The sequence below is a fragment of the Nicotiana attenuata genome, unplaced genomic scaffold (genome assembly GCF_001879085.1).
Source record: "Nicotiana attenuata strain UT unplaced genomic scaffold, NIATTr2, whole genome shotgun sequence".
Lineage (NCBI taxonomy): Eukaryota > Viridiplantae > Streptophyta > Magnoliopsida > Solanales > Solanaceae > Nicotiana > Nicotiana attenuata.
The window spans coordinates 2,471,102-2,498,658 of NW_017670239.1; the positions used below are offsets into that span (position 1 = coordinate 2,471,102).

The window sequence follows — 27,557 nt, forward strand, 5'->3', positions numbered from 1 at the left end:
GCTCGAAATAACACCCTTAAGGTCAAGGGCCTCCGCCAAAAAGAAGAGTTCGACCTCGATCGAACAACGACGGGTTAATATTTCGACGAAAGCTTGAAATCACACCCTTAAGGACAAGGGCCTCCGCCAAAAAGCAGAGTTCGACCTCGATCGAACAACGACGGGTTAATATTTCGACGAAAGCTCGAAATCACACCCTTAAAGCCAAAGGCCTCCGCCAAAAATCAGAGTTCGACCTCGATCGAACAACGACGGGTTAATATTTCGACGAACGCTCGAAATGACACCTTTAAGGCCAAGGTCCTCCGCCAAAAAGAAGAGTTCGACCTTGATCGAACAACGACAGGTTAATATTTCGATGAAAGCTCGAAATAACACCCTTAAGGCCAAGGGCCTCCGTCAAAAAGAAGAGTTCGACCTCGATCGAACAACGACGGGTCAACATTTCGACGAGAATTCGAAATAATACCCCTAAGACCGAAAGCCAACGCCGAAGAAAACTGGGACACGCGACGGGATGATACTTTGATATAAGCTCGAAAATAAAAGCCCTACGGCTAAGGCCGTTATTAGAAAAGGAATCTGATACCATTCGGACGTTGATGGATTAACATCTCGACACAAAGTGACAAGCACCATCCTGTCGGCTAAAGCCGTCACCAAGGCTCTACTCAACCCGAGTGACCTTGAAGTCCCCTAAGAAGCGGGAGGTCAGCATGCAGAAATCTACTTTGCATCAAAATTACGAAGAGCAAAACAGGAAAAGGAGTACAGAAGACAGGTAAAAATGAAAAATCCTCTTCATACAAAGCTACTGCGCAAACAGCCGCAAATTACCTACAACTAAAACCAACGGAGTCCAAGAAAAGAACAACAAACAACAATAAAAAAAAAAAGAGAAGAAAAATAAAGATAGCAATTCTTTCACTCGGCACCATCTCCAAGAGATCCTCCCTCATCACCCGTACCCTCATCAGCTTCCGGCGTTGTAGGGTCATATCCACAGTTAACACGAGCCTCTCGCGCCTTCGCCCGCGCTCCTTCATATGCGGCCTCAGTAACGTTGCCTGCCTCCCACAAACTCTTGTAGATGTGTCGCTGGGCTTTAGCATGAACCCAAAGCTCGTGCAAATGACGAGGAACAACGGTGGAGGAGGATTCGACTTGAGCCAACAGTTGCTCCTTTTTGGCCTCAAGAGCAGCGACCCGATCCCCTAGGGTCGATGCCTCTCGGTCAATCTCACCGATGCGCTCCTCAAGCCTCGCTTCCCTCAGTGTGGTCGTCTCCGTCTCTGATTCCTGCTCGGATTGGAGGATGCGAATGGTGTTCTCTAAAGCCGCCGCCCTCTCGAAAGCCAATGACCAAGCACTCTCGATATTTTCCAAACCGGGAACTTTTCTCTCCAACTCGATCAACTTCCCCATCCACTCCACGCTCATCGCATCGACCCTGATAAGGTTCTGATCCATCTCAGATTGCATAGACATCAACTTCTCCTGAAGATATTCTCACTCTGCACCGACCCCTTTGCGTAGCTCAAGCTCTTCTTCCTTTGCACGAAGTTGCTCCTCGAGTACACTACTTCTGCGGATAGCCTCCATCAGTTGCTGGTCCCTCTTCTCCAGTTCCTCACCGAGGGATCGAGCATCAGGGTTCGCCTTCAGCCGCTCGTGCATCTCACGACACTTATCGTGATAGCGCCGATATTTCCCCAACATCGTCAGAAAAATCTTGGCCAGAGTATCAGCGCTGCGAGCACTTTCAATCTCCACCATATACGTCTGAAAAACCAAAAGACAAGCTAAGACCAGGCCAGCAAGAAAAACGAAAGGAACACGAAAGAAAAGTGAAACGTACCCTCAAGCCCATAGCGGCCACTTTATGCATCAAATCAATATCAGGAACGTTCCGAAGAGCTTCGCTTTCGGCAGCGGAGCCCAAGAGGTCAAACTATGGCACCAAATCCTCCATATCTCCCAGAAGGTTGATAGAAGGAATCTCAAGAATACGGGACGACCCTCCCGCATGAACCATCGAACGGGTAAGACCCTCCTCAAACATCCTAACATCATCAGGATCAATATTAGACTCGAATTCGTAGTCGTCGACCACGACACCTTTTCCCCTTTCTGCGACCGAGGAAGAAGCACGACCAGGTGCCGAGGATGAAGGCCTGTCCAAAGCAGTAGCAACGGCCTCAGACATCTGACCTCCCCCCCCCCCCCGTCCACGGCAGGTGTCTTATTAATCACAGCGGCGAGAATCTCCATCGATGGGTCAGACACAACAGCTGGCACCGCCTCTATAGGCGGGACGACATCAACTCCCGCCTCAGATCCCGTCAAGGGAAGGTCTTCCTCTAAATGTATCACGGCTGAAGGAGCCGTTTTGAACTCCACTCGCCGCCTCTTTGATGGCCCATCCCTTTCCTCGGCACGGGAAGATTCCCTTGCCGGGGAGGTGACAGGGGCTGAAATCTCAGGTTGAGGGGTAACCTCCGCGTGTACGGCCGTAGCCGTAGATTCGACTGAAGCGGCCCTCGACGAAGGTCGGGTAGTAGATGCCGTGGCAGGACAAGCGGACGAGGCAGGTTGACGAAAAGCTAATGGAGGAGCCCTCGCTCTCCGCACTCTTCCTAGAATCGACAAACATCACATAAGAAACCAAGTAAAAAGGGAATGAGGAGGAATAGCGAACAACGACGATATTACTCACCAGTAAGGGGCTTGCGTCCATATTTCTCATAGAAAGGCGACCATGTACGGACACCCGCCGTATGAGGAAGGATGGCGCTCACCCACTCGTGGATACCATCAACAGGTGCGGGAGGTAGCTTCGCGGCTGTAAAAACACAGTTTAGTACTACCCAAAAGTAAGCAGTCAAACATCATTCTGACAAAAAGCGTAGAAACTTATGGGCGAAGTTCCATTTCTCAGGGAACCCCGTAGGATCCGCCACAAGGTGTTCGGTCCGCACATAAAAGTAATTCTCGTAGAAGCGACGGTTGGCTCTGTCATCCATCTTCACCACCAGACTCTTCGACCCTCGGTGGCGCATATGAATCATCATGCCACGAATGAGTTGAGGGGCAAAAATATTGAGCATATGCCCCAAAGTGATCTCACGACCAGCACTCCGCAAACTTGAGCAACTTAAGGAACAATTTATACAGATACGGCAAAAGTGGCGCTAGGCATACTTCGTAAAAGCGGCAGAAATCTACCACCAAGGGTGGGAGAGGAAGCGTGTATCCAACAATAAAGGGGTAGGCGAAGAACGTGCTATACCCTGGGCTGTCAACACGGACTATGTCGTCCCCCACCGCCGGCAGTATTTCAACGTGGCGAGGGATTCCCCACCTAGCCTTCAATTCTACGATCCCCTCCTCAGTTATGATGGAGGAAGCAGGTTCCAGCTCCTCCCCTGCGAGACTATGGAAATCGCTCCACACTTTCCCAGGGCAAGGCAAGATCTCAGCCACCGACGGGACCTCCTCATCTTCCACCACTTCTGCTCCTCTAATGGCCAGAACATCATTTTTCGGCACCGGAGTTGTGGCAGAGAGGTCAGCGCGAGAAGAATCGCCAGCCATTTGAATCAATTTGATAAAGCAAAAGGATAAAGAAAAGGAAAGACGAAAATTCCCGGCTAACTGTAGAAAATAAAAAGTCCGAAGTATCGGGAGAAAAGAAGATTCGCAAAGTTCTCTTAAGTAAAGGCAAAAAATGTGTCAAATCAAATGGTGCAGTCCTACTTATAAGAGACATAAATTTTCCAAGCACAAAACCCAAGAGTCGCCAATTGAAGTTGATAGGGCATAAAACGGTTCAATCCCCTGGGAACGTGTGTCATAATGGCAGGTAACCATATACAACGTTTCAAGATAAACGATGTTCCGGTCCCAAAACGGTCGTAATGGTTAAAGGATATCGAAAAGACGCTGTCACATTACTAGAATCTAAAGACCATACCCAAGGGGTAGGTAGTCATATTTCTCTTGGATATGTAATAATCATAATCCGCCTACCAGGCCCGACAAGAGACGACCACGGTAGACGGAGGGACTAACTGTATTGGTCAAAATTTGACCGCTGCGGTCGGCCTAATCGAGATCCCGTCCAAGCGACGAGATAGTGGAAGACGACATGGTTTGCTTCAAAACGCGTACTCACAATACCCGCCATGACAAAGAACGATACTCAGGGAACGACGGAAGCGGACATGGGGTGAAAGTGTATTGGCCCATAGTGAGGATTTCATAATTATATATAGGGAAAGAACCTTTCATTGAGGGGGGGCTTTTGATCTTTTTCTTTCTCTTCCCTCTCTTCTGTAATCTTCTTAGCAAAAAGAAAGGCAAAGTCATCTTCTATGGAGGACGAAAAATAGTCATCTCCATCGATTAACAAAAGAAGAAATGAAAATATCAATAAGATTGATCACCCCTATTTTATCCTATCTATTATTTTCTGGTTTGTTTATGGAAATATCAATAAGATTGGTCACCCCTATTTCATCTTAAGCATTATTTTCTGATTTGTTTATGGATATGAAGGTTATTATGTTTGACTAAGATTTACCTCTTCATCCTTCTCTAATTGATTTAACCAAAAAGATCTCGATAACTTTTGGTCAAACACCGGGCACCACACGCCATACTCTGCCATCTCCATTGTAACGACCCGACCGGTCGTTTTGAGCTCTAGCGTGCCGTTCAGTAGTTTGAGGCCATGAACACCTTCATTTCAGGTATTATGACTTGTACGCGTGGTAGGAATTGAATTTCGGGAAGTCAGAGTTGATTTGGAAAGAGAATCCTCATTTCGGGAGCTTAAAGTTGAAAGAATTAACTAAGATTGGATTTTTGAGTAAACGACCTCAGAATCAGGATCTGAAGGTTCCAACAGGTTCGTATTATGATTTCAGACTTGGGCATATGCCCGGTTAGGGTTTTGGATAACCCGGGAGCGTTTTGGCGCCTATTGTGGAAGTAGCATTTCAGAAAAAATTTCATAAGTTTGGCTTGAAGTGCATTTCAATGTTATCGATGTCCGTTTGGGATTTCGAGGCTGTGAATAGCTCCGTATGATGATTCTGGATTTGGGAGCGTGATCGAAAGTGAATTCGGAGGTCCGTAGGTCATTTTGGAGTCATTTGGCTAAAGATAGAAATTTGAAGGTTTTTGAGAAGTTTGACCGGAAGTGGACTTTTTGATATTGGGGTCGGAATCCGATTTCGGAAATTGGAGTAGGTCTGTAATGTCGAATATGATTTGTGTGCAAAATTTGAGGTCAATCGGACGTGATTTGACGGGTTTCGGCATCGAATGTAGAAGTTTGAAATTTCAATGTTCATTAAGCTTGGATTGGAGTGTAATTCATGGTTCTAGCGTTGTTTGATGTGATTTGAGGCTTTGAGCAAGTCCATGTTATGTTTTTAGACTTGTACGAGTGTTTGGTTTAGAGCCCCGGGGGCTCGGGTGAGATTCGGGTTAGCTTCGGAGTGATTTGCTAAGAAATAGGATTGCTGGTACTGGTATGATCACAATTGCGATGCTTTGGTCGCAAATGTGATCATCGCATTTGCGAGATTCCGTTCGCATTTGCGAACATGGGCAGCCGAGGGATTATTCGCATTTGCGAAGATTGCGTCGCTTTTGCGAGGCCTGAAGGGTTCGCATTTGCGAAACCCTTATCGCATTTGCAAAATGGGCCAAATCAGTCAGGAGTCGCAATTGCGATGGAGTCTTCGCATTTGCGATCTTCTTGTCGCAATTGCGACGATGGCTGGAGGGGAGCAGGCTTCGCATTAATTGTAAACTTATTGTCAGCTCGAATTGCTTAAACCACATCGAATTAATATATAATTTCAAAAAGGATTAAACTTCTTCTCTTAAATTGTTAAAAGAGAAAGTGGCTTTTATATGAATAAATATTTTCCGATAAATTCCTAATTGGCTATCTGAGCATGTATTTCTATGTGTACCTGCGTTGCACGTATGATTCGCGAGCAGGGGGATTGTTTATTTCATGTTGACCGCGTCGCATGGATAGTTCGCGAGCAGGGTAATAGATGCATCTATGGTTCCCGTCGTTCGACCCTCGGCAATGCACAGTTTATTTTCTGTTGGAGCGGGTCGTACGCCTCGGCATGATTTGCGCATGCTTGTATTGCTGCCTTGAACTTATTAAAGTTGTTATTGCCTCTTCCTGGCTTGAGAATATTTGGATAAATAATGAAAAGGAATTTTGGAAATTTCCTATAAAAGAAATAATTGCTTACTTGTTTCCTTCTATTGGATTAAAATCATGATTATAGAAATCCACAATTTCATGTATTATTGACATCACATTATTGGACCCTTAGTAAGTGTCGAAGTCGACCTCTCGTCTCTACTTCTTCGAGATTAGACGGGATACTTACTGAGTACACGTTATTTTTGTACTCATACTACACTTCAGTGCATTTTTGTTGCACAGGCTCATGTGTTATTAGTGGCCTACTGGGCGTAGCAGCTGGGACTAGGTGAGTTGCATTATTCGAGGCAACCCGCAGCTAGTATAGTCCCTTCCAGTATATTGTATTTACTTTCTGTCCATTTGTATTCCGGACGAATGTGGTATTGTATTGTCTCTTAGAAATAGCTCATGCACTTGTGACACCGGGTTCTGGGGATGTCTATGGGTTTATTCAGAAATGTAAAATTGTTAATTGTTTCATCATTTATTCAGTGGAATTCATCACGTATTGTTTAAACGCCTAAAAGAAGTGATTTCAGAAAATATTTAAACGAGAAGTTACTAGTTATTTGTTGTTGGCTTGCCTGACAGTGGAGTCCGGCGCCATCACGACCCTTAGTGGATTTTGGGTCGTGACATCCATAGTCCCGTTAAACCATTAGATCTGATACCAATATCTTATTTACTTTTCATGTGGGATGTTGCGGCCAAACGCACACGCAAGTATACGCGGTCGTCAAGTAATAAAGTGACTAAAAGTCGGATGTCGATCCCACGAGGACTTGTGATTAACCATTAACTAAATTAGACTATCCTGATTATCTAAACAAGAATTAAACCTAGAAGTAATTGATTCTAAACTAATTAAAGAAAGAATATAAATAATGAACTTTAAACAGAGGAAGAGCAGATTTTTATGATATCAATGTAATGAAAACGATCTAGGGTTATGGGCTATCTAACATTCCTATTGTATTATTCAATTGAATTGTCTAATTAATTTATCTAGTTTATTGGTTGACAGGTTAATACTGCTCATAAGAATCTGTTGAGTTCTTACTCGCCTATTCAAGCTAACCTAACGCCTATATGTCTATGGAGTTAGAATCAATTTATAATTCCTGTAAATCAACCAAGCAACGCAATTAGGTATATGTCTATCTTAATTGCGAATCCGTTCCCCGATGCCCAGGTTCAAGAACTTGCTCTACTCAATCCTATATGCAATCTAGAATTCCCACTTTCGAGTTCAACTCTAGATTCGTAGATAGTATTCAATTGGTGATCAAGCAATTAAATAATTAAGCGCAGGATTGAATAAATAAACTAATATGATAAACTAAGAAATCAAAATCAATATCCGAATAACAATATTCATGAAAGAACCACAACCCTAGAACGTGAAGTTTAGCTCCACATAGACATGGTAGAAAAATAACAAATCATACAAAAAAACATAAAAATTACTAAGTTGGTGGAAGAAAAGATGAAACCCGGCCTCCACGGCGGCTCTGTGCTTGTGTTTTCCTCTCAAAAACGTCCTCCTCCCCCAAAATACCATTTTTCCATGTATATATACCAAGTAGGATTAGGCCCAAACAATTATACCTTCTCCAATGTGAAAAAGGACACTTTTCCCGGGTTTGACTAGCGCGATCGCGCTAGTGGTCGCGCTAGAGGTCGTGCTAGTTGACTGCATTCTGCCTCCCGCATCTGGACTAGCATGATCTCGCTACTGCTCGCGCTTTTTCACCCTGTTCCGCTTAGAATTTGGAAAAACGTAAAACATAAAAGTTGTAGCTCTTTGCGTTGGCTTTCCAACCATATATTGTGGAGCCCAAATGGAGTTCTGAGAAAAAAGTTATATTTTTTTACTAGACAGTGCGCAATATGCCTACTGGGGTCTTCGTTTGTTCTAACTATCATCCGTTGACCCCCAAACACGATCCTGGCTTAATTCCTTGGGCTTTTACTCAGACTTCAAAGCTCCAAATCACTTGAATCCATTCCATAACATCTACGTAGCTCGAAATCACTCCTACAAGGCATAAAACACACAGTTAGTGCAAAACACTAGCGATTAAAGCGCAAACTCAACTAAAGTGCAGTAAATTAGAGTGTAATAATCGACTAAAATACGTAATTATAGCCTATCATCAACACCCCACACTTAAGCGTTGCTCGTCCTCGAGTCAACCAAAAATTTACTCTATCTATGAGCACTTAACATATTCGAAGCACACCAAACCAATGATTATGGCTGATAGCAACAATTAAACTATAGCATATGCAATCATCATACACTTCCCTTTACTTATGTCATTCTTCAAAAATATTCAAACAAAGACAATATGCTCACAACAATCCTAGCCTCAAAAACCGACTCAATGTCACAATGCACTCATGGCTTGAACACACAACATCCTAGAGAAGTCTAATAATGTTACCTATCCTTCATGAAACCATGTGCCCTCACAACCAAAGCAAAGAAAGTAAAATCAATCCAAACATTCTAATCTCATGCTCACATATATCAGAGAAAATCGCTCACCCTCACAAAAGAAGTCACATGCATGTAACTGGTACCATAGGCTTGCCTTTTATGTAAATCTCTACTAATGTAGGCTCGCTCGATCTAAAATCAATTAGGTCTTTTTCATGGTTCTAATGTTGGCTAAGGGACGGGTAGGATATATTTAGGAATAGTGACTAACCCTCCTAAGCACTTTAACACACCACATAATCAACTTTAAGCATAAATTCTTCAATCCACTTCACTTTCACAAACAATATCACCCCAAAAATGCTCCCTTCTTCTTTAAGCACTACATTAATTCATACCCACTATCAAGAAAAAGACAACAATGTATTCATCTCTATTTTTATTTTTTTTTTTTTCAGATTATTTTTTTTTTTCAATTTCCGCTAGTGGTGTATTATTTTAAAAAACAAGTGCACCTTTATTCCTTTTATTGGTTCCACTCAAAAGTCACCCCACACTTAGTTCCTTCTTACTTCTTTTAGCGTTCAGCTCACAATTAAAGTGCTTTAAGAGGAAAATGATCAAAACAATGTCAATTTAAGAACAAAAAGGGTATATGCTTGTAATGTGGGTGCCAAATAAAAGTCTATAGGCTCAAAAGAGTTAACTAAGGATAAATTTTATTTGTGATAAGCAATAAGCTCAAAAGATCAAAGAAAGCCTAAAATCATTTTTCAAACCGAGCATCACCTTAAATTTTGCTTCGACTCACAAACCGGGCAAGTTCTAGACACAAGTACAATACATGGACTACACAAAAACCTCACCACACATGGCACATGACTCACTAAGGACGATCACATTCCGACTCTCAACAAATTTGAGTATTCACAAAGCCACGAGATATTAAGCATTAAGCACAAAGTTACATAAGTCAAGTAAATGAGACATAGGCGTCACAAAACATGCTATCCAACTAAGTAAGGCATCATCAATAAATTCAAATCATAGGGAAGATACTACACATGCCAAAGCCTAAATATGCTACTATCAAACAAGTCAAGGGTGCCTAGGTTTATCTCCTCTTTCTTCCTCCAATTTATTCCCTAAACAACTCTAAAAGAAAAAACTACCCGGTTCAAACTACATCCCATGGAAAAGAACCGAGGCATAAAGAAAAACCACGGGGGATTATTACAACCTAAAGAAAGCTAAAAGACATATTTTTGTGTTTTTTATTTAGACTTTAATCCCTCAAGAAAGTTGTCCACAAAATCCATCGTCGGGAAAAGTCCAAATTTTTCGATATTTTTTCCGTTTTTTTTGTTTTTGTTTTTTTTTTAAAAAAATTACTACACTAAGAACGAGTACTATAACTAAGCTAACATAGCACAGAAAATCACCCAGACAATCTCCTCACCCCCACACTTAAAATTGTGCAATGTCCTCAATGCACACTAAAAATAACAAGAGGGTAAAAGAGACTCCCTGGTAGGCCAAAGGCCGAAGCATTAGCAGCTCACGGGATACTCAGACTTCTCCCAGGTACAGTCCTTTGTGCGGGCACCCCACACTAAGTTCTAACCATATGGCTCACTTTTGCACACTTCCTGTGGCTTTGCTCCTTATGCTCAAAATCCTACAAAATAAAACAACACTACAAAAATAATAAAAATAATAAAATCGACATAAATAAAAGAAAGCAGTAAAGTTAGGTTGCCTCCCAACAAGTGCCTAATTTAACGTCGCGGCACGACGTAAACCACTTTTTCCTCCACCTTGAACTTATAAATTTTACCCCTAACATGACATTCAGTCTGCGGGTATGCTCCTTTGGTGGTGCTATAATGATAACCAGGCCAAGTAATAATTTTTTCACTGTGCACTTCTTGGCCTTTAGATGAGGAATGTAATTTTTACTTTTTGACACAACAAATTCAAGAATATAGGCACTCTCATCCTCACCTTTTGACTCCTCCATAGGCTCAGATGGCTTGATTAGTATCTCACTATCTAAACACAATGTGGAAAAATAATTGGAATGAGGTCTAATGCGCCCTAACTCGTGAATTTTACTACTATTTGCATCCCCATATTTACACACACTCAAGTCTCCCAAAGTAATGTTATCTACTCCCTCACATGACTCTAGAGCACTCTTCTCAATATTGGCATCCTCAAGAAAAACATGGTCTAGTGATTGGTATTCTCGTTTTAGCTCCTCAATTTGGTCTAGAAGATTCTTTTCAGTTTCACACAACTCATTATTAATTTGTTGGGCGTTACACGCATCAACCTTTGTGCTCAAGTCTGCATCTAAGTTATGTACAACCAAGCCAAAATTATCAATTTTATGTGCAAGTTCATCTCTCTCCTTAGACCAATCATTCACCAACGTTGTTAGAAGACAACGTCGTTCCGCATATTCGCCTAATCGAGAATATCCATCCCAATACCAACTCTTACTCCCATATTCAAATTCAGATTTCCAAGAGGTCAGGCCATGACAAGCCCAAAAATTCGGGCCATAAAAGTCTTCCGTCAACCAAGCGTCTTTGTCAATAACATTACCTCCGGATATTTTATCCCCAAATGTCATGTTGCGAGAACTAGAAACGCACTAAGAGAAAATTCAAATAGCTATAAAAATAAAAATATATAGAAAAAATATGACAAAATTAAAAGTCCAATCTAGAAAAACAGCTAATTTCTAACTCCCCGGCAACGGCGTCAAAAACTTGTTGCGGCCAAACGCACACGCAAGTATACGCGGTCGTCAAGTAATAAAGTGACTAAAAGTCGGATGTCGATCCCACGAGGACTTGTGATTAACCATTAACTAAATTAAACTATCCTGATTATCTAAACAAGAATTAAACCTAGAAGTAATTGATTCTAAACTAATTAAATAAAGAATATAAATAATGAACTTTAAACAGAGGAAGAGCAGATTTTTATGATATCAATGTAATGAAAACGATCTAGGGTTATGGGCTATCTAACATTCCTATTGTATTCTTCAATTGAATTGTCTAATTAATTTATCTAGTTTATTGGTTGACAGGGTTAATACTGCTCATAAGAATCTGTCGATTTCTTACTCGCCTATTCAAGCTAACCTAACGCCTATATGTCTATGGAGTTAGAATCAACAAGAACGCATTTATAATTCCTGTAAATCAACCAAGCAAGGCAATTAGGTATATGTCTATCCTAATTGCGAATCCGTTCCCCGATGCCCAGGTTCAAGAACTTGCTCTACTCAATCCTATATGCAATCTAGAATTCCCACTTTCGAGTTCAACTCTAGATTCGTAGATAGTATTCAATTGGTGATCAAGCAATTAAATAATTAAGGGCAGGATTGAATAAATAAACTAATATGATAAACTAAGAAATCAAAGTCAATATCCGAATAACAATATTCATGAAAGAACCACACCCCTAGAACGTGAAGTTTAGCTCCACATAGATATGGTAGTAAAACAACAAATCATACAAAGGAACATAAAAATTACTAAGTTGGTGGAAGAAAAGATGAAATTCGGCCTCCACGGCGGCTCTGTGCTTGTGTTTTCCTCTTAAAAACGTCCTCCTCCCCCAAAATACCGTTTTTCCATGTATATATACCAAGTAGGATTGGGACAAAATAATTATACCTTCTCCAATATGAAAAAGGACACTTTTCCCGGGTTTGACTAGCGCGATCGCGCTAGTGGTCGCGCTAGAGGTCGCGCTAGTTGACTAACATTCTGCCTCCCGCATCTGGACTAGCGCGATCGCGCTACTGCTCGCGCTTTTTTACCCTGTTCCGCTTAGAATTTGGAAAAACGTAAAACATGAAAGTTGTAGCACTTTGAGTTGGCTTTCCAACCATATATTGTGGAGCCCAAATGGAGTTCTGAGCAAAAAGTTATATCTATTTTACTAGAAAGTGCACAATATGCCTACTGGAGTCTTCGTTTGTTCTAACTATCATCCGTTGACCCCCAAACACGATCCCGGCTTAATTCCTTGGGCTTTTACTCAGACTTCAAAGCTCCAAATCACTTAAATTCATTCCATAACATCTACATAGCTCGGAATCACTCCTACAGGGCATAAAACACACAGTTAGTGCAAAACACTAGCGATTAAAGCGCAAACTCAACTAAAGTGCAGTAAATTAGAGTGTAATAATCGACTAAAATACGTAATTATAGCCTATCATTGGGACTGTGTTCATACGCACCTAACAAAATCTGCATAACTAGATTTCCTCAATAAATTTTATCTTGTCAACTTTAATCCATTATTGTGGTGTTTCAGATAAATAAGATTAGTAATATCATTGAATGTTGAACAGAAATTCAGGAGTTGTCACTTTATTATGTCATTTCTATTTTATTTTTGTAACCTCTCTAATACTCCCTTCGGTCCATAATAAGTGGTTTTTTGGCATTTTTTTTATGGTCCAAAATAAGTGATTTTTTCAGATTTCAAGAATGAATTAATTATTTTTTTTCTACATTGCCCTTGGAGTAAATAGTATTGGAGTATGTGTTAGGAGTGTTTATGTGAAGAGATAGTAAATGTTAACATGATCAATTTCATTGTTAATTAATGGTAAAAGGTGAATTTCTTAATTTGTACGAAAACATCTAAAAAAATCACTTATTTTGGACCGGAGAGAGTATTAAACTTCGAAATGTGGTGCAACAGTGTGGTTAGTGACGATCGTAATGCCTACAACGGTAATATCATTAAAATTTATGTTAAACTTTGAGAGCATAAAATAATAGTCCACAACTGTGTCTATTTATGATAGTTATTTTCTAAAAAGAAATTGAGTCGTTACAACTTACAAATGGACTGGAATCATGAAATATTGTTTCACAAAAAAACAAATTGATTTTTATTTGATCATAATTAAAGTAATTCTTTCTAGATTAAGACAATCATATTGGAAGTATCTACGACTAATTATTATAACGAAATAAAACTAAAGAAAGAGTAAAGTAGACAAGGTTAAGAATTTATTTTTTCACAAAAATCTTTATGGAATAAGTCAATGAATCATATTTGATATATTTGAAATTAAAGGAACGTAACATAAAGAAGTGTTTCAAAAGCTAACTGTTCTAAAACTCAAGAGGCAAGAAAATAACTACAAATGAGCTAGCAAAAAGTGGTAGATATCTCGTACAAAGAATCCATGGCTACCGACCTATAAAAGTAAAAATCAATAAACAAGTTCAATGTATCACATGCCTTGAGGTCGAGCCACAATTTGAATTTTATGGGTTTTAAATTCTAAAATAACAATATAAGGTATTAGTACTGAATTTTGAATTTTATTTTCGTTTATATGTAATGAATTTCTTAATCGAAATATAAACTTTAGATATAAGTTACCAAGTTCGGTCGAACTCATACTTCGGTTTCTAGCTCTGCCCCAGAAGTAAGTGTAAACCCTCACTACTTAATTTTCATATTGTGGAATGTCGACATGTAGGGATTCCTTCATAAATTAGGAAATTGTATGTATGTGGCAACCATTACATACAATTAGGTAACACATTATCTAGCATTAAGCTAGTCTACTTTTATTTAATGGAGTAGGAGAACTTTCATTTGTCACTTATTTAAAGTGAACCAAAATTTCCTTTTCTCACTTCCAATCAATAGCAAGGCCATTTAATTGATTGGGGGCAAAAGAAATAAAAGTAGGGGAAAGCAAAAGAAAAAACTCGTTCATTAAAACATTTTTTTTATATATATATAACCTTTAGGGGTTTATTCCCCGTATATATTTTTGAAAACACTCTCCTACGCAACAAATGTTGTTTAGAAATAAAATAATAAACTAAAAAAGTAGAAGCAAAAGTAAGATTGAATATTGGAATAGTAGGAAACGATAATAAAATCTACTCTCTTACACTTATTTTTTAAATTATTTTTTTTTAATTTTCTTTAAAACCCTCCCAATTTAGGAGGATTTATAGTGTTTCCGCACTTCCCCTCCAGCGTGACTTGAACCCAGGACCTAACGATCGTGGGTGAAGGTGCTTTTACCAACTAAGCAAGCATCACTTGTCTTCTCTTACACTTAATTGTAGCTTTCACACGCACTAAAAACCCTCCTCCTTTTTATCTTTTCTTCCCTTCTCTTGATATTCAATGGTCCACCTCTACTTAAAATGAGCTAAGAGTTATATATATCGCTATAATAAAATTTTAGTAAATTTTTTTGAAGAAATTCTCCTTTATAAAAAAAGGAAATAATAAAAAATGAAAATGAACATTAAAATAAAGTAGAAAGCAAGAAAAAGGAAAAATTGCAGTTTAATATAGTTGTAATTTCACCTCGTCTTTCCTTTTATTTCTCTGCACTATTCACGAGCATGAAAATAAAAGCCGAGGGCGGTGCGACATTTTGTTTTGATTGATGGAAAGGAAAATAAAAAAGGTTGGGAGTAAAGTGTGAGTGGATATTATTTGTCTTGATCAAAGTGTGAATTGCATTATTAGCCTCGAAACCCCACACCTTCCTCTAGATTCTTTGTATATTGCATTATTAGCCTTTTCTATGTACTTTTAAGTTTGGGGTTATGTGATCGCTTACGTTCTTTTAGTATATGATTCATTTCATAGGAGATTTTTCTATCAAGTATATAAGTTCGACAATAAAACACATGAGATCCTTGTAGAATTAAGGAGTTTGGCAATGTGTCTATGGTTATTTTATACATTTCTCGTGCATTCACAACATATATAGCCCAAAAATAACATCTAAAACGCCATTTTTCTCAAATTACTTTCCTCTTTTTAGTCGTCAATACTTGCACAAACTGATTTTTAAACATACAACATTAGTAAATAAACCTCTAAAGTATTAAGAAAAATACAACGATTTTAAGTAATATTTCACTCTTTTATTGACGCAATCGCAACAATATTACAAACTGTAGGAGTAGTTTTTAAATAAGTCTTATATTTCAAAGAATTATTCTCTGTCCGATTTAACTCCAAAGTTAATCACGTTTGTCTTGTATAAGTGAAAAGAGAAGTGTATTTTTGGATCATAGTGATCTCAATTGGAAACATTCTCTCTATTCTCACAAGATAGGGGTAAGGTCTGCGTACACACTACCCTCCCCAGACCCCACAGTGTGGGATATTACTGGGTATGTTGTTGTTGTTGTAGTGATCTCAAACCACATATATTACCCAAAAAGAAGAAATAAGGGAAACTGAAAACCTAGACACAACTCTTTCCTAGCAAAACTCAACATAAGGAAGAAATAACAGGAACACAGTTTAATCTGAATACCACTATACATTCAGTAAATGTCTGTCACTTAATTGCAGCAAGCAAAATGGGCTAAAGATTGTGTCAATTTGGCATATAGCTGCAACCATTAATGTGTTAGGCACAAATATACACTTTTGGCACATGGCTTTGCAAGTGGATTGTTCAAAATGGATAAAATTTCTACTGCATATGCTTCACAGAATTATAGGATAACAAATCAGGAGTAAAGAAGCTCCTTAGCCCTCCCTATATTAGTCACAACACAAGATTGGATAAGTTGTTATATGTTCATCTCTTTGCTTGCTCCAAAAAAGCTCCAACAAAGGGATGTTTTAACAGACAGAAGATAGAACAACAACAACAATAACAAACCCAGTAAGTTCTCACAAGTAGGGTCTGGGGAGGGCTGTGCGTACGCAGATTTTACGCCTACCCTAGGAGGGCAAAAAGGCTGTTTCCAATAGACCCTCAACTAATAAAAGAAGATAGAGACTTCACAATATAAAAGAGACTAGCTTTGCTGGCATGATCTAACCAAATCATCTCTACTAGAAATCATCAAAATTCTTTATTTTTTATTATATTCTTTGCAACAAAAACTGGGAAAAGGAAAGGTTATCTAACAAGTTGGCCTTTTCTTCCAAACACTAAGAGCAAACTGTCAATCTGAATCATCACTTTTCCAATTAATCTTTGAATTAAAGGACCATTCAAAAGCTCAGCACTTTCAGAGGTGCTGAGCTTATCAAACAAAGAACAAAATGGTAACTTTAGTTAAGAGCAGCATGTATATATATAAACTCAAAGACTTTGCTGTTGGGTGAAAAATGTGTGCTCCCAGCAGTCTTGTTGTAAACTGTGTACATTGAGAAATGTAGATCAAAAATTGATATCCGTAAACCACCCTTAAACCCCAATATCCACCAACCTATAAAATTGCTGAAGCAAAAAAGAACAAGACTCCTCCAAATTTACATTTCTGAATAAGGCCATTGATGGTGATCAACCTTCGGTTACTATTTAGGATCTAGATGTGCTTTCTTCGGGGAACACAAGATGGAGAACTTATCCCGCCCAAAACAAATAAATCTAGGTCCACACCCTGAATCATCATCATCACTGTCAATGTCAATTGCATTCATCCTATTCTGCTGACCTCTTCGCCGTAGAAGGAAGACATTAAAATAGTAGCTTACCAAAGATTCCCTGCTTTTGTGAGGAAAGACCTTAAAAAGTTCAGGCCAGTAACTGAAACTCTCATCCTCAGACAATGGGCTCGACTTCACTATATCGTGGAATTTTTGTTGGTCTTCTTCTGTCCAAGAGAGTGCAACCTTTTCACCAATGCAGTCAAATTTCCAGTGATAAAAGGCGGATCCTAGCTCATATTTAACCTTCCTTGTTTTCTCAAAAAGGTGAAACCTGATGCAGTCAAAAGAACCTGGATATTCACATCCACATGTATCTTGCCTTCCTTTCCCAGCAGGATCTCTTTCAATTAGTAACATTCTGTTCTGTTCATTTTTATCCAGCGGCCAGATTCGGGTTCCCAACCTTTTGGAGTCAGATTCATAGATATCATTTTTCCATTCTGGAATTTCCGCTTGAAACTCTGACCCAATCGATACTAGTTTCTTACGCCGACGGTTCCACCAAACTCCTAACTCGACAGAAGAGTCAGTAGGTCCATCAATCAGAGTTTCACTGATATGAGAACCTGATAATGATGTTGTTGATAAAAGCCGGGTCTTTTTCGAAGAATCTTTTGCAGATAGGACCCTTTGGCTGCACCTTAGTCGCTCAGACCCACTATTATCATCATACATAGATGGATGCATTTTCTGTTTGTGCTACAATGCAAAGAAAATCTTGAATTAACCCAAGCCGGGATATGAGTAAATTTATGATCATCAACAGAGCATAAATATTTATATTATCATGATTGGCTAAATGAGGTTGCCAGCTGGAGTAAGGAAGAAAGGGTTAAAAGGTTCAAAAAAGACCAGACTCCGAGCTTTCAACTCTGCACACTGTGAACTAAACACATTTCAAGATTGATAAAAATGCCGAATAAACCAAGGAAGCTATCTTGGTTACTGAATTAGCAGCATAAGAGGCACACTGCATAAAAAGGGTTCACAATTGGAAGCACATAACTCTATCAAGATATATAGGTTGTATTAAAATTGGGCATGGTGGAAGTCCATTGGTTATGAATTTAAAACATGTAGACGAAGGACACTTGAAACACATAGCAGTTGCCTGGCAGAAATTTAGATGAAGCATTTTAGATCTAGGAAAGAAAAAAAAAAGGCTAAACCATTTAAGGAGAATGCACTATATACATGAGAGATATAATTAAACTGGGATACAGAAGGTCTGCAATGACCCAACATGCCTTACTTTTTGGGTTACTATGAGCACGAATCCCCTAACATCAAATATGGCATGGTCACTTGGGAATATGAGACACTAAAGAATCTGGAAAGCAAACTTCAACCATCCAAATTACTGCCATTTTCTAAGAAAGACACCAACCAAATACTGGAAAATATGACAAATCAATAAGAATTAAGAATATACCCCTTATTTTATGCTTTACTATTCATATTAAAAGGAAAAGCATACAAACTAAATCATTCTTTTTGTAAGAAGACAAATAAAAGCTCCAATTGTATTAGAATTCTTAAAATACCGCATGTCACATGTTAAAGATGCCTATTCATCAAATTTTACACGACAGATTTTCGATTAAGGCACATCACAATATCTTCGACACATCAAAAAGTATTCAATATACCATTTCCAAATTTCAAAAGTTTCATATTTAGTAAACTCAATTTTAATGATGTTATGATACCAAACCTATCCAACTTTGCATCAAAGCTCTAGTTTGAGTATAATTAACAAAAAGAAACTCCACGATCTCATACCTAGTCAAATAGTTTCAGAAGGCATGGATCTCTGAAACTGGTATGAGAATTTTTTCTTATAAGGAGATTTTTTTTTTTTTTGGTGATAAGTAGATGGGTTTGAGAGTGAATGTGACAGGAATATACGTACAAGTGGTATGTTATTCACTGTGTCTCCTTTACTAGAGTTAAGGTATTTCTACTAAAGTGCCGCTTTGTAGCCACCAGATTTATTATAACTTTTCAACTCAGCATCCAAGTATTTAAAATTTCTTGAAGCAAAACCTATAATGTGGAATAGGGACATAAGTATAGATTTTAGGCTCGGTATTTCGTTGGTTCTCAATGATCTACCGTCCATATATTTAAAAGCAAAGGTCCATATTAGAATATTGAGCATATTGACAAGTTTCCAAACACACTCATTGACATGTTAACTACTATTAAAAATGGATATTTTCTAGCATTTTTCTAAGAGAGTCAATGTCATTACTGAAGAAAACAGAAGATCAAGAATTATCAACATCTATCTCCCTCTTCCCAACGCCCCCCAAAAAAAGGAAAGGCGAATGGGACATACAAACAAATAAACTTATAAAACCAATTTCAAAGACTTTCCAAATTCCTCATAATCTCAACATGACAAATTGGATACAAACTAAACTTGAATTTTTCAAATGCTTCAAGTAGTCTTTCCCACCATAGAAATACACGATCCTCGTCCTAAAACATTTACTAATTTTCCCTGTTAGTAGTTGAACAGACTTTGACATAAATACATGCACATTTGGAAATTATAAAATCATCTATTAATCTATAATATATTCCTGTACTGAAATATTTGTCATACTTCCCTTATTGAGTTGTACCACAATGTTGTCCATTTACAATTGAGAAGTATAACTACATTTTAAATAACACAAAAAGTTCGCCATCCCACTTTTCTCTTCTTAACAAAACTTTATCATCTAGTCTACCATTCTGTGACACAAAAGTGAAAAATATTACGCATGTTTCTCGACAAATACTGAGCAGATAACATCTTCAACTCATCTTATCAGACATGTACAACTGAATTGGTAAAGACTGAATAGTAAGTCATACTTTGCTATTTAGTCATTTTATAAAATCACAATTTCTCATTACAGCATTTTTGAAAGGCCAAATTGACCATGAAAGTCAAAGTAAAGGGGAATATTCATAAAAAAGGAGTTCATATGAACCTTAATTTGTGTAAATAGTACCTTCTGTCTCCAAGCTTTAATTAGACCTCTAAAATATATCTGATAAAATAATGCATTGCACATGTAAACCTAAATTTCTCTAGAACAAGTAAAAGTAGTCCTTGCATCACAACTTAAAGATGAATTTAAGAGTCATGGGTTTATCGCTGTCCTCTACCCTTCTATATTCCATCTTCCCTGAAATCTAGAAATCCTTACTCGGACCTAACATTGTTCTTGAACCAGTGCATCCCCAAAAGAAAGCATTTGAAAATGTCTTCTGATAATTTAGCAGAAATACTGAGCAAAAATGCAACAGTATGGATGAAAATAAGTTACATGGTGCACGCAGATCAAGCAGATATGCTTCCTGTCCACTACAACATTAAGCCATTAACTAATAAAAATGCAGTTAACATTCCACCGGAGCTACACAAATGAAATAGGTTTATCTAATAAATAAATAAAAAAAACTGTTGAGCAAAAAAGTTTACTTCATAAGCAAGTTGGAATTTCAATATACAGGAGAAATGAAGTACCTGCCATATGGAGTACTGAGTACTTGTATCCACATTCCTTTCCAAAACCATTTCCTTTCTTAACAAAAGAACCTTCTTCCAAACAACGTCATTCCCATAAGACTTCCACTTAGATCTTTCCAGCAGATGTCCAATGGCAGGATCACAAGGATCCTTTGCAAGTTGAGCAACCCACTTGAGCATGCCCAAGTAAGACTCTCGCTTCCTCTTCCTAGTACTGCCATCTTCCTCATCCCCGCTAGACTTTTTCAGCCCAATGTCATCTCCGCCACACTGAACAACTCCATTTCTATTCACAAAATTCAATTGTTCGTCATCATAATCGACGCTCATCCTTTCATCACTATACTTCCTCTTCCTAGTAATGCCATCTTCCTCATCCTCACTAGACTTTGTTAGCCGGATGTCATCTGTATCACGTTGAATGTCTCCATTTCTTTTCACAAACTTTGAGTCTTCTTCATCATAGACAACACTCATTCTTTCATCCATGCCCTTTACATCACAATCATTGTGGTCCAAACTTTGCTTTCCAACGAAATTCTCAGAACATCTAACCAAACCAACAAAATCCTGAACCTCAACACCATTGCTCAAGTCAATATTTGCATATACCTTATCTTTCTTCTTTTCATCAGAAATTTTCATCAAAACCTCCTTCAAATCCAGCTCAAGGTCCATCCGAACGCCACTAAAACCCGAGGCACCACTCTTCCTAACCTCACTCTTTTCATTATTATCAGGTTGCTCAAGACTCAGCATTGCTCTGTCCAATGCAGCTAAATACTTAACATATACCAACTTCAAAGCCAAACCGGAAGTCGAATCAAAACCACACTCTTTAGCTACAACACCCCAATAACCACTACTACAAACCCTATCGTACCCACCCTTCTCCCTCACAACTAAGTACAGCTTCCACAAATCAACTGTCTTCCCATCACCAAGCATTGGAGGAAATGGCCTAAAACGCAAAAACCCATTAACCACTGTTAACAGTTTAGTCTTAAAATCCTCATTACTAACAAGAAGTTGCTTATCGAGTATTGTAACAATTTCAGGTTCCCTGTAACTTTCTAGACCTGACCCATCAACTCTCTTCGACCACCCTGCCATTTTGTAAAATCCAAAACCTATAAAAATGCCACCTCTTTCACACAAAAAAAAAACACAAAAATCATACAAGTAAATGAGGTTTAAAAAGTTTTACCATTGAAAGAAATGGAAGCAGGTGGTGTACATGGGTGTCGATTGGTTTTTGCTTTAGGCGGGAAGATATTTATGACCCAAAAAAAAGAGTAGCCAAATTTTGGGACCCCAAGAAAAAATTTCACAAGGAGAGCGGGATTGGGAGGTGGGGGAGGGGGTGGGGGTCAAGCGTGGGGTGGAGTGTTTTTCTAATTCTTGAATATGATAATAATATTTGGGGGTATTGGGGGAAAAAATACAGAAAGACGTACCAGTAAAATGTCTAATTGGAAGTTGAGGGGGGTGACCTCTTCTTTCTTTCTTCTTCTTTGACTTGTTTTCTTTTCTTGGCCCTTTGGTTTCTAACCCTCTTTTTTATTTTCCACAAAACGTTTTGTTGTAACACTTAGATTTGTGGTAGCCGTAGATCTAAGATTTGTGCACTAAAAAGTAGGAGATAGAGAAAGGGGAGGGGAGGGGAGGGGTGGGGTGGGGGGAATGATTTGTATATTAGGGTTTTCCAAAGACACTAAAACCTACTAGAATTGTGTTTTAAAGGTGTCAAAATGGGTTGGATTCATTCTAAACACAACTTTTACGGGCTTTAAATTTTAACGGGCTTGAATGGACTTGACGTTTTCGATTTTTACATTCCTATACACTATATGAAATTATATTACTCTCCCTATTCAAATTTTACTATAATTACATTTTATATACCCAATTATCATTTATGTACATTTTAAGGGAATTAATAATAATAATTAGTGTCCTAAAATCACTCTAACGTATCTTCACTCTCCCACGTTTCTCTCTCTACATCCCCTCCCCTCCCCCCCCCCCCCCCCCNTCTCTTCACAAAATTCAGAATCCCTCCATTAACGCCTATTTCCTCTCTTCTTCCATAAGCATTCTAAATTTTTACCCTCTTCTTCAAAAAATCACCTCCATTAACGTCTGTACTTAGCTTGATTTTCAATGAAGAAGAAAATAGCTTCAAAGAACAGCTCCTAAAAAAGGGAAAGGAGCTGATATTCTTACATTTGATTTGGGTGTATTCTTAGAGAATTAACCCCAAAAAAAATTATTTGTTTGAATTGGGTGTTGTTGCAAAGAATTGAGAATTCTCTCTACGTCTCTCTCTATCTCTCATTCCCTAATTTCAGTAATGTAAAGCAAAGGAAAAGAGAGCAATAATTTCACCATTGACAACCATTAAAAAGCTTTGAAGCTTTGAATTCAAATTTTGGTTTTGAAAAATCATTATTTGTTTGGATTGGGTGTTGTTGCAAACAATTGGGAATATGGTTTGGAGTTTATATCTCAATTTTGAGGGTGTTTCGGTGAAGACTAGACTTGATTTTTGCTGAATTTCATATTGAAACCCGAAGAAGAAGAAGAAGAAGAAGACATGATATGCATTATATTTTCGAAATTGTAGTAAAGAAAAATTGTATTCTGTTATATATATATATATATATATATATATATATATATATATATATATATTATTTAACTATTGTATGAAAGTTGAGCAACATTGTATAAAAATTATATTTAAGTTGTATGATATTATAGTTGTATATAACTGAGTAGAAATAATGTATGAAAATTGTAGATAAGTTGAAGATAAGTTTTAGATAAGTTGTATAATATATAATTAGTTGTATTATATTTGTTTTTACTATGTATAACTTTAATACAAAATATACAAAAGACGTATTGTTTAAATTTTGTATAAAATTTGTATTTAAGTTGTATGTTATTGTAGTTGTATTTAACTGGGTGGAAATAATGTGTGAAAGTTGTAGATAAGCATTATTCGTTGAAAGACATTTGCTAAAGAAGAATTTCGTGATGCTTAATTGTGTGAATATTAGAGTTAAATACCAAGAGCTGTTGTTATGTCAAATATCACTAGTTTCTCAAATTATACACGGGGAGGTAACTGGATTTTATCATCATACAACTATTTTTTAACTTGCATACAACATTCAAATAAAAAAATATATATAACTACAACAGAATATAATTTATCTATAATTTTACTACAACTTTACTACAATTTCGTAAGTACATTGTATGTCATGTCGTCGTCTTCTTCTTCTTCGAGTTTCAATCTGAAATTCAGCCAAAACCAAGTCTAATCTTCGCCAAACATCCTCAAAATTGAGATATAAACTCCAAACAATATTCTCAATTGTTGCAACAACACCCAATCCAAACAAATAATGGTTTTTGAAAACCCAAATTTGAATTCAATAGGGACTGCATACGTATTTGACAAAATTGTTAATAGCTGTATTTTTATGACTTGCTCTGTGTCCGCCAAGTGCTTGAAGCGAATCAAATTGTTTTTTGCATTTTTTGCACTCAAAGATTTTACGCCCCAATGATTGATTCCTTTTCATTATATCTACAGATTCGCCATTGCTAGTTTCTCTACTGATAGTACTGATTCTTCTTCTCTGCTTGTCTTTAACACCATGACTTTTGAAACTTAATTAGTCACGGTGAGAGAAAGTGATGAAGAAAGAAAGAAAAATTAACGTGAGAGGCGGTAGTGAGGAGAGAGGAGAGGAGAGAAAAAGAAAAAGGATGTAACTAAATCCCCTAATTTAAGGCACTAATAATGAATTGTATATAATTTGTAAGTAATCCTTATTTAGGGTGGGTAATATACAAAACTAGGACAATTATGGTAAATAAGTTTCAAATATTGTATAGGAAGGAAAAAATCTCTTTCTCTCGGAATCATTGGCAAAGTCAGAAATATTATTAAGAGGAATCAACTTTTATAAAAATAGGTTATATCAAACTTCTGTTTCAAGTCAAGGGGATTCAACCCTTGTATTTATCATGCATTTTCTTATATGTGTGTGTGTATAATAAGTAAAAAAATATGCGAGGGGCATCATATGAACCCCCTTTGCTTCAATGTGACTCTGTCACTTTTCAATTATCTAGATCCAACGAAGCAAAGCAGTATTCCAACTACAAGCTTCAATTTACTTATATTAGGACTTGACAACATAAAATTACACTTCACGAGTTCAATTCACCATATTTAACAATTCAACACTTAGGGTGAAGCCTTGGCTTATCCATTCCATTCCAACATATTCATTTGCTCATAAATGTTATTAGTAATCATTTATGATTATCTAGCAATTACATTTATATCAAACTCATCATTTTCATCAACTGCCATTAATACATATCATTAAAGCTTTTATCAATTCAACAACTAACACTTAACTACCACAAAGAATACTCTTTCTATATCATAAAAAATTACAAATTATCATGTTAAAATAGAGAATTTACCTTTGAAGTTTATAATCTCAAATCTCTACACTTTAGGGTCCTTAATGGTTTTCTTGAAAACCAACAAAATTAAAGGATTTTGATAAAAAAAAAAAAAAAAACTTAAATAAGCCTTCAAACACTTGCCTTTGTGATAACTTTTTTTTTTTTGTTCTCTCTAGTTGTCCACATACAACATTAGGGTTGTACGGCCCAAGGCTATCACGCGCTTCCTTGGTCCGGTCAGTACAGGCTTTCCTCATGGCATGAGATCATTGTGCGGACTAAAGTCTCTCATAGGTCCCTTTCATGCATTGGCCTAGCGATAGGACCCGATGGTAATTCCTCGTCATTTTTCATATGGACAAAGGCCCAGACTTCCCTGCAACTTGATACCACCTTGAGGCCTGGTGGACTGCCCGGTCATTCTTGCACGATCTTTGTGCAATAGATACGATTATACTGCCCATTCGCGTGACCTAGTCTAGTCCTATCCCAACGTATGCTTAGCACGAGGGGTCCTTGTAACTCATTTTTCTTCTTCAACTTTGTCTAATTTTATTATTAAGACTCGACACTCAGTTAACTTATTAGCGGCAAAATATAAAAATCATCAATACATTATAATATTACGATATTTCTATTCTACGCACCATTCACAACTATCTTATAGGTATTCATATAATATTTTTATAATAGTGGACATGCGATTGGAGGATATGGGTTGTTGGCTGGGAGAGCCGGTAAAAGAATAAAACTTTCAAGAGACCATGAATACGTTGGTCTACAATCTTTATTTGCTTCACATATAACCTGAAATGGTTGTTCTTAGGGGTGTGCATTCGAATCGGTTTATCGATAAATCGAATCGATTATTTGTTATCGAAATCAAAATCGAAAAAATCGAAACCTTATTGAAACGATAACGATAAGCATATGTACAAATTGATAATCAATAAGTAATTATCGATAAGGGTCAAAATCGAATCGATAAATCGAATGCACACCCCTAGACTGTAGACACTTGTTAAATGAGTAATTACCTATTTGTGTAGATTAATATAACATACAAAATGTATATATATTCCGCTACTATTTTGAAAGCGGCTATACAATATTATTTTCCCTAATCTATACCCTTTCCTTTACCCTAAGTCCCTTACCCTATTATTTTCTCTACCACATTTAAGGAATGATCATATTTAAAGATCAAGGGAATGAAGTTCAAATTAATGGAAAACAGAATTAGCCGTGATGATGTGTTTTGTTTTGTTTTGTTTTTATTATACCGTTGGAGTGTTGGTGGCATACATTTGATCCCTTACTTTAGTTTTGTTGCATGTGCTTGTTGACATAATTTTTATATTATAAATGGTGTTCGTCTTATTTTAGCTTCTTTTTGTCCATATTAGTTAGGCGCGTTTATAGCGATATACTTTCCGTGGAATCCCGCAAATTTTCTTATTGGTGTAATCGATAATCGAATCGATAAGCCCCCAAAATCGATAAATCGAAATCGAAAAAATCGAAACCTTATTGAAACGATAACGATAAGCATATGTACAAATCAATAATCGATAAGTAATTATCGATAAGGGTCAAAATCGAATCGATAAATCGAATGCGCACCCCTAGTTGTTCTAACCAATATTTTATCGCAATTTATCAACACATTCCTTTCATGGTTACTTAATTAAATTTAAAAAAAAGTGTATTTTTGGAAAAGTATTCGTCTGCTGACAAAAGAAAAATAATAATTTAGGAGTTGAAAGGCTCATTGCAGGCATAAGGCGGGGCAGATTATATATTAATTAAAAGTCAAGCATATCTCATATATATGCTCTTAATGAGTTGATAATTTAAAAACACTACACCCATCGTGAAAAATTTATTTAGATGAGTAGTGAAATTATTACTACTTAACATAATAAGTTACATATCAAACATGATACTAGGACACAAAATAAATATAGATTAATAGGATGAAACGACATACCTGTTTGAGATATGTTGAATTGTATATGAATTAGGTCTTTCCCTCTATTATCATATATCACATGGCAATGTCAATGAGATAGCAATCTCAGACCCTTTGGTATATCTCAAGTGATGTAAAAATGACTCAAATATGTGCCTTTATATAGAAGGTCTAGAAGTGACAACTTAGTTGAAAATATTGAAACCCTAATGGGCTTCTTGTTACGGGCCTCCAGTCGCTTTAGACGTAGAAATGACATCAGGTAGTCACTCTATTTTTGGTAAGTAAAAGATTTTATTTAACAAGTATAATTATGTATAAATCAGCATATACCAGTATGTTCCCTTAGCATAACTTAAACTGGACATGATGCCCCCAGCTTGAAGCTATCTAA

The 27,557-nt window shown here is 37.4% G+C and overlaps 1 protein-coding gene across 4 annotated transcripts; it reads right to left on the bottom strand.

Moving 5' to 3' along the window:
• Window positions 1-16,678: 16,678 nt before the first annotated feature.
• LOC109236457 (AT-rich interactive domain-containing protein 1-like) lies at window positions 16,679-22,280 on the bottom strand. 4 transcript variants are annotated; one of them, XM_019402638.1, is made up of 3 exons: window positions 22,152-22,280; window positions 20,692-21,655; window positions 16,679-17,867 (listed from the first exon to the last, which is right to left on the bottom strand). In XM_019402638.1, exons 2-3 carry the CDS (start codon window positions 21,640-21,642, stop codon window positions 17,034-17,036), a joined length of 1,785 nt encoding a protein of 594 aa, XP_019258183.1. In that variant the 5' UTR covers window positions 21,643-21,655; window positions 22,152-22,280; the 3' UTR covers window positions 16,679-17,033. The 4 variants fall into 4 exon arrangements, with proteins under 4 accessions (XP_019258183.1, XP_019258182.1, XP_019258181.1 ...); XM_019402637.1 differs by having other exon boundaries at window positions 20,692-21,800; XM_019402636.1 differs by lacking the exon at window positions 22,152-22,280 and having other exon boundaries at window positions 16,679-17,858; window positions 20,692-22,065.
• Between the last annotated feature and the right edge of the window lie 5,277 nt (window positions 22,281-27,557).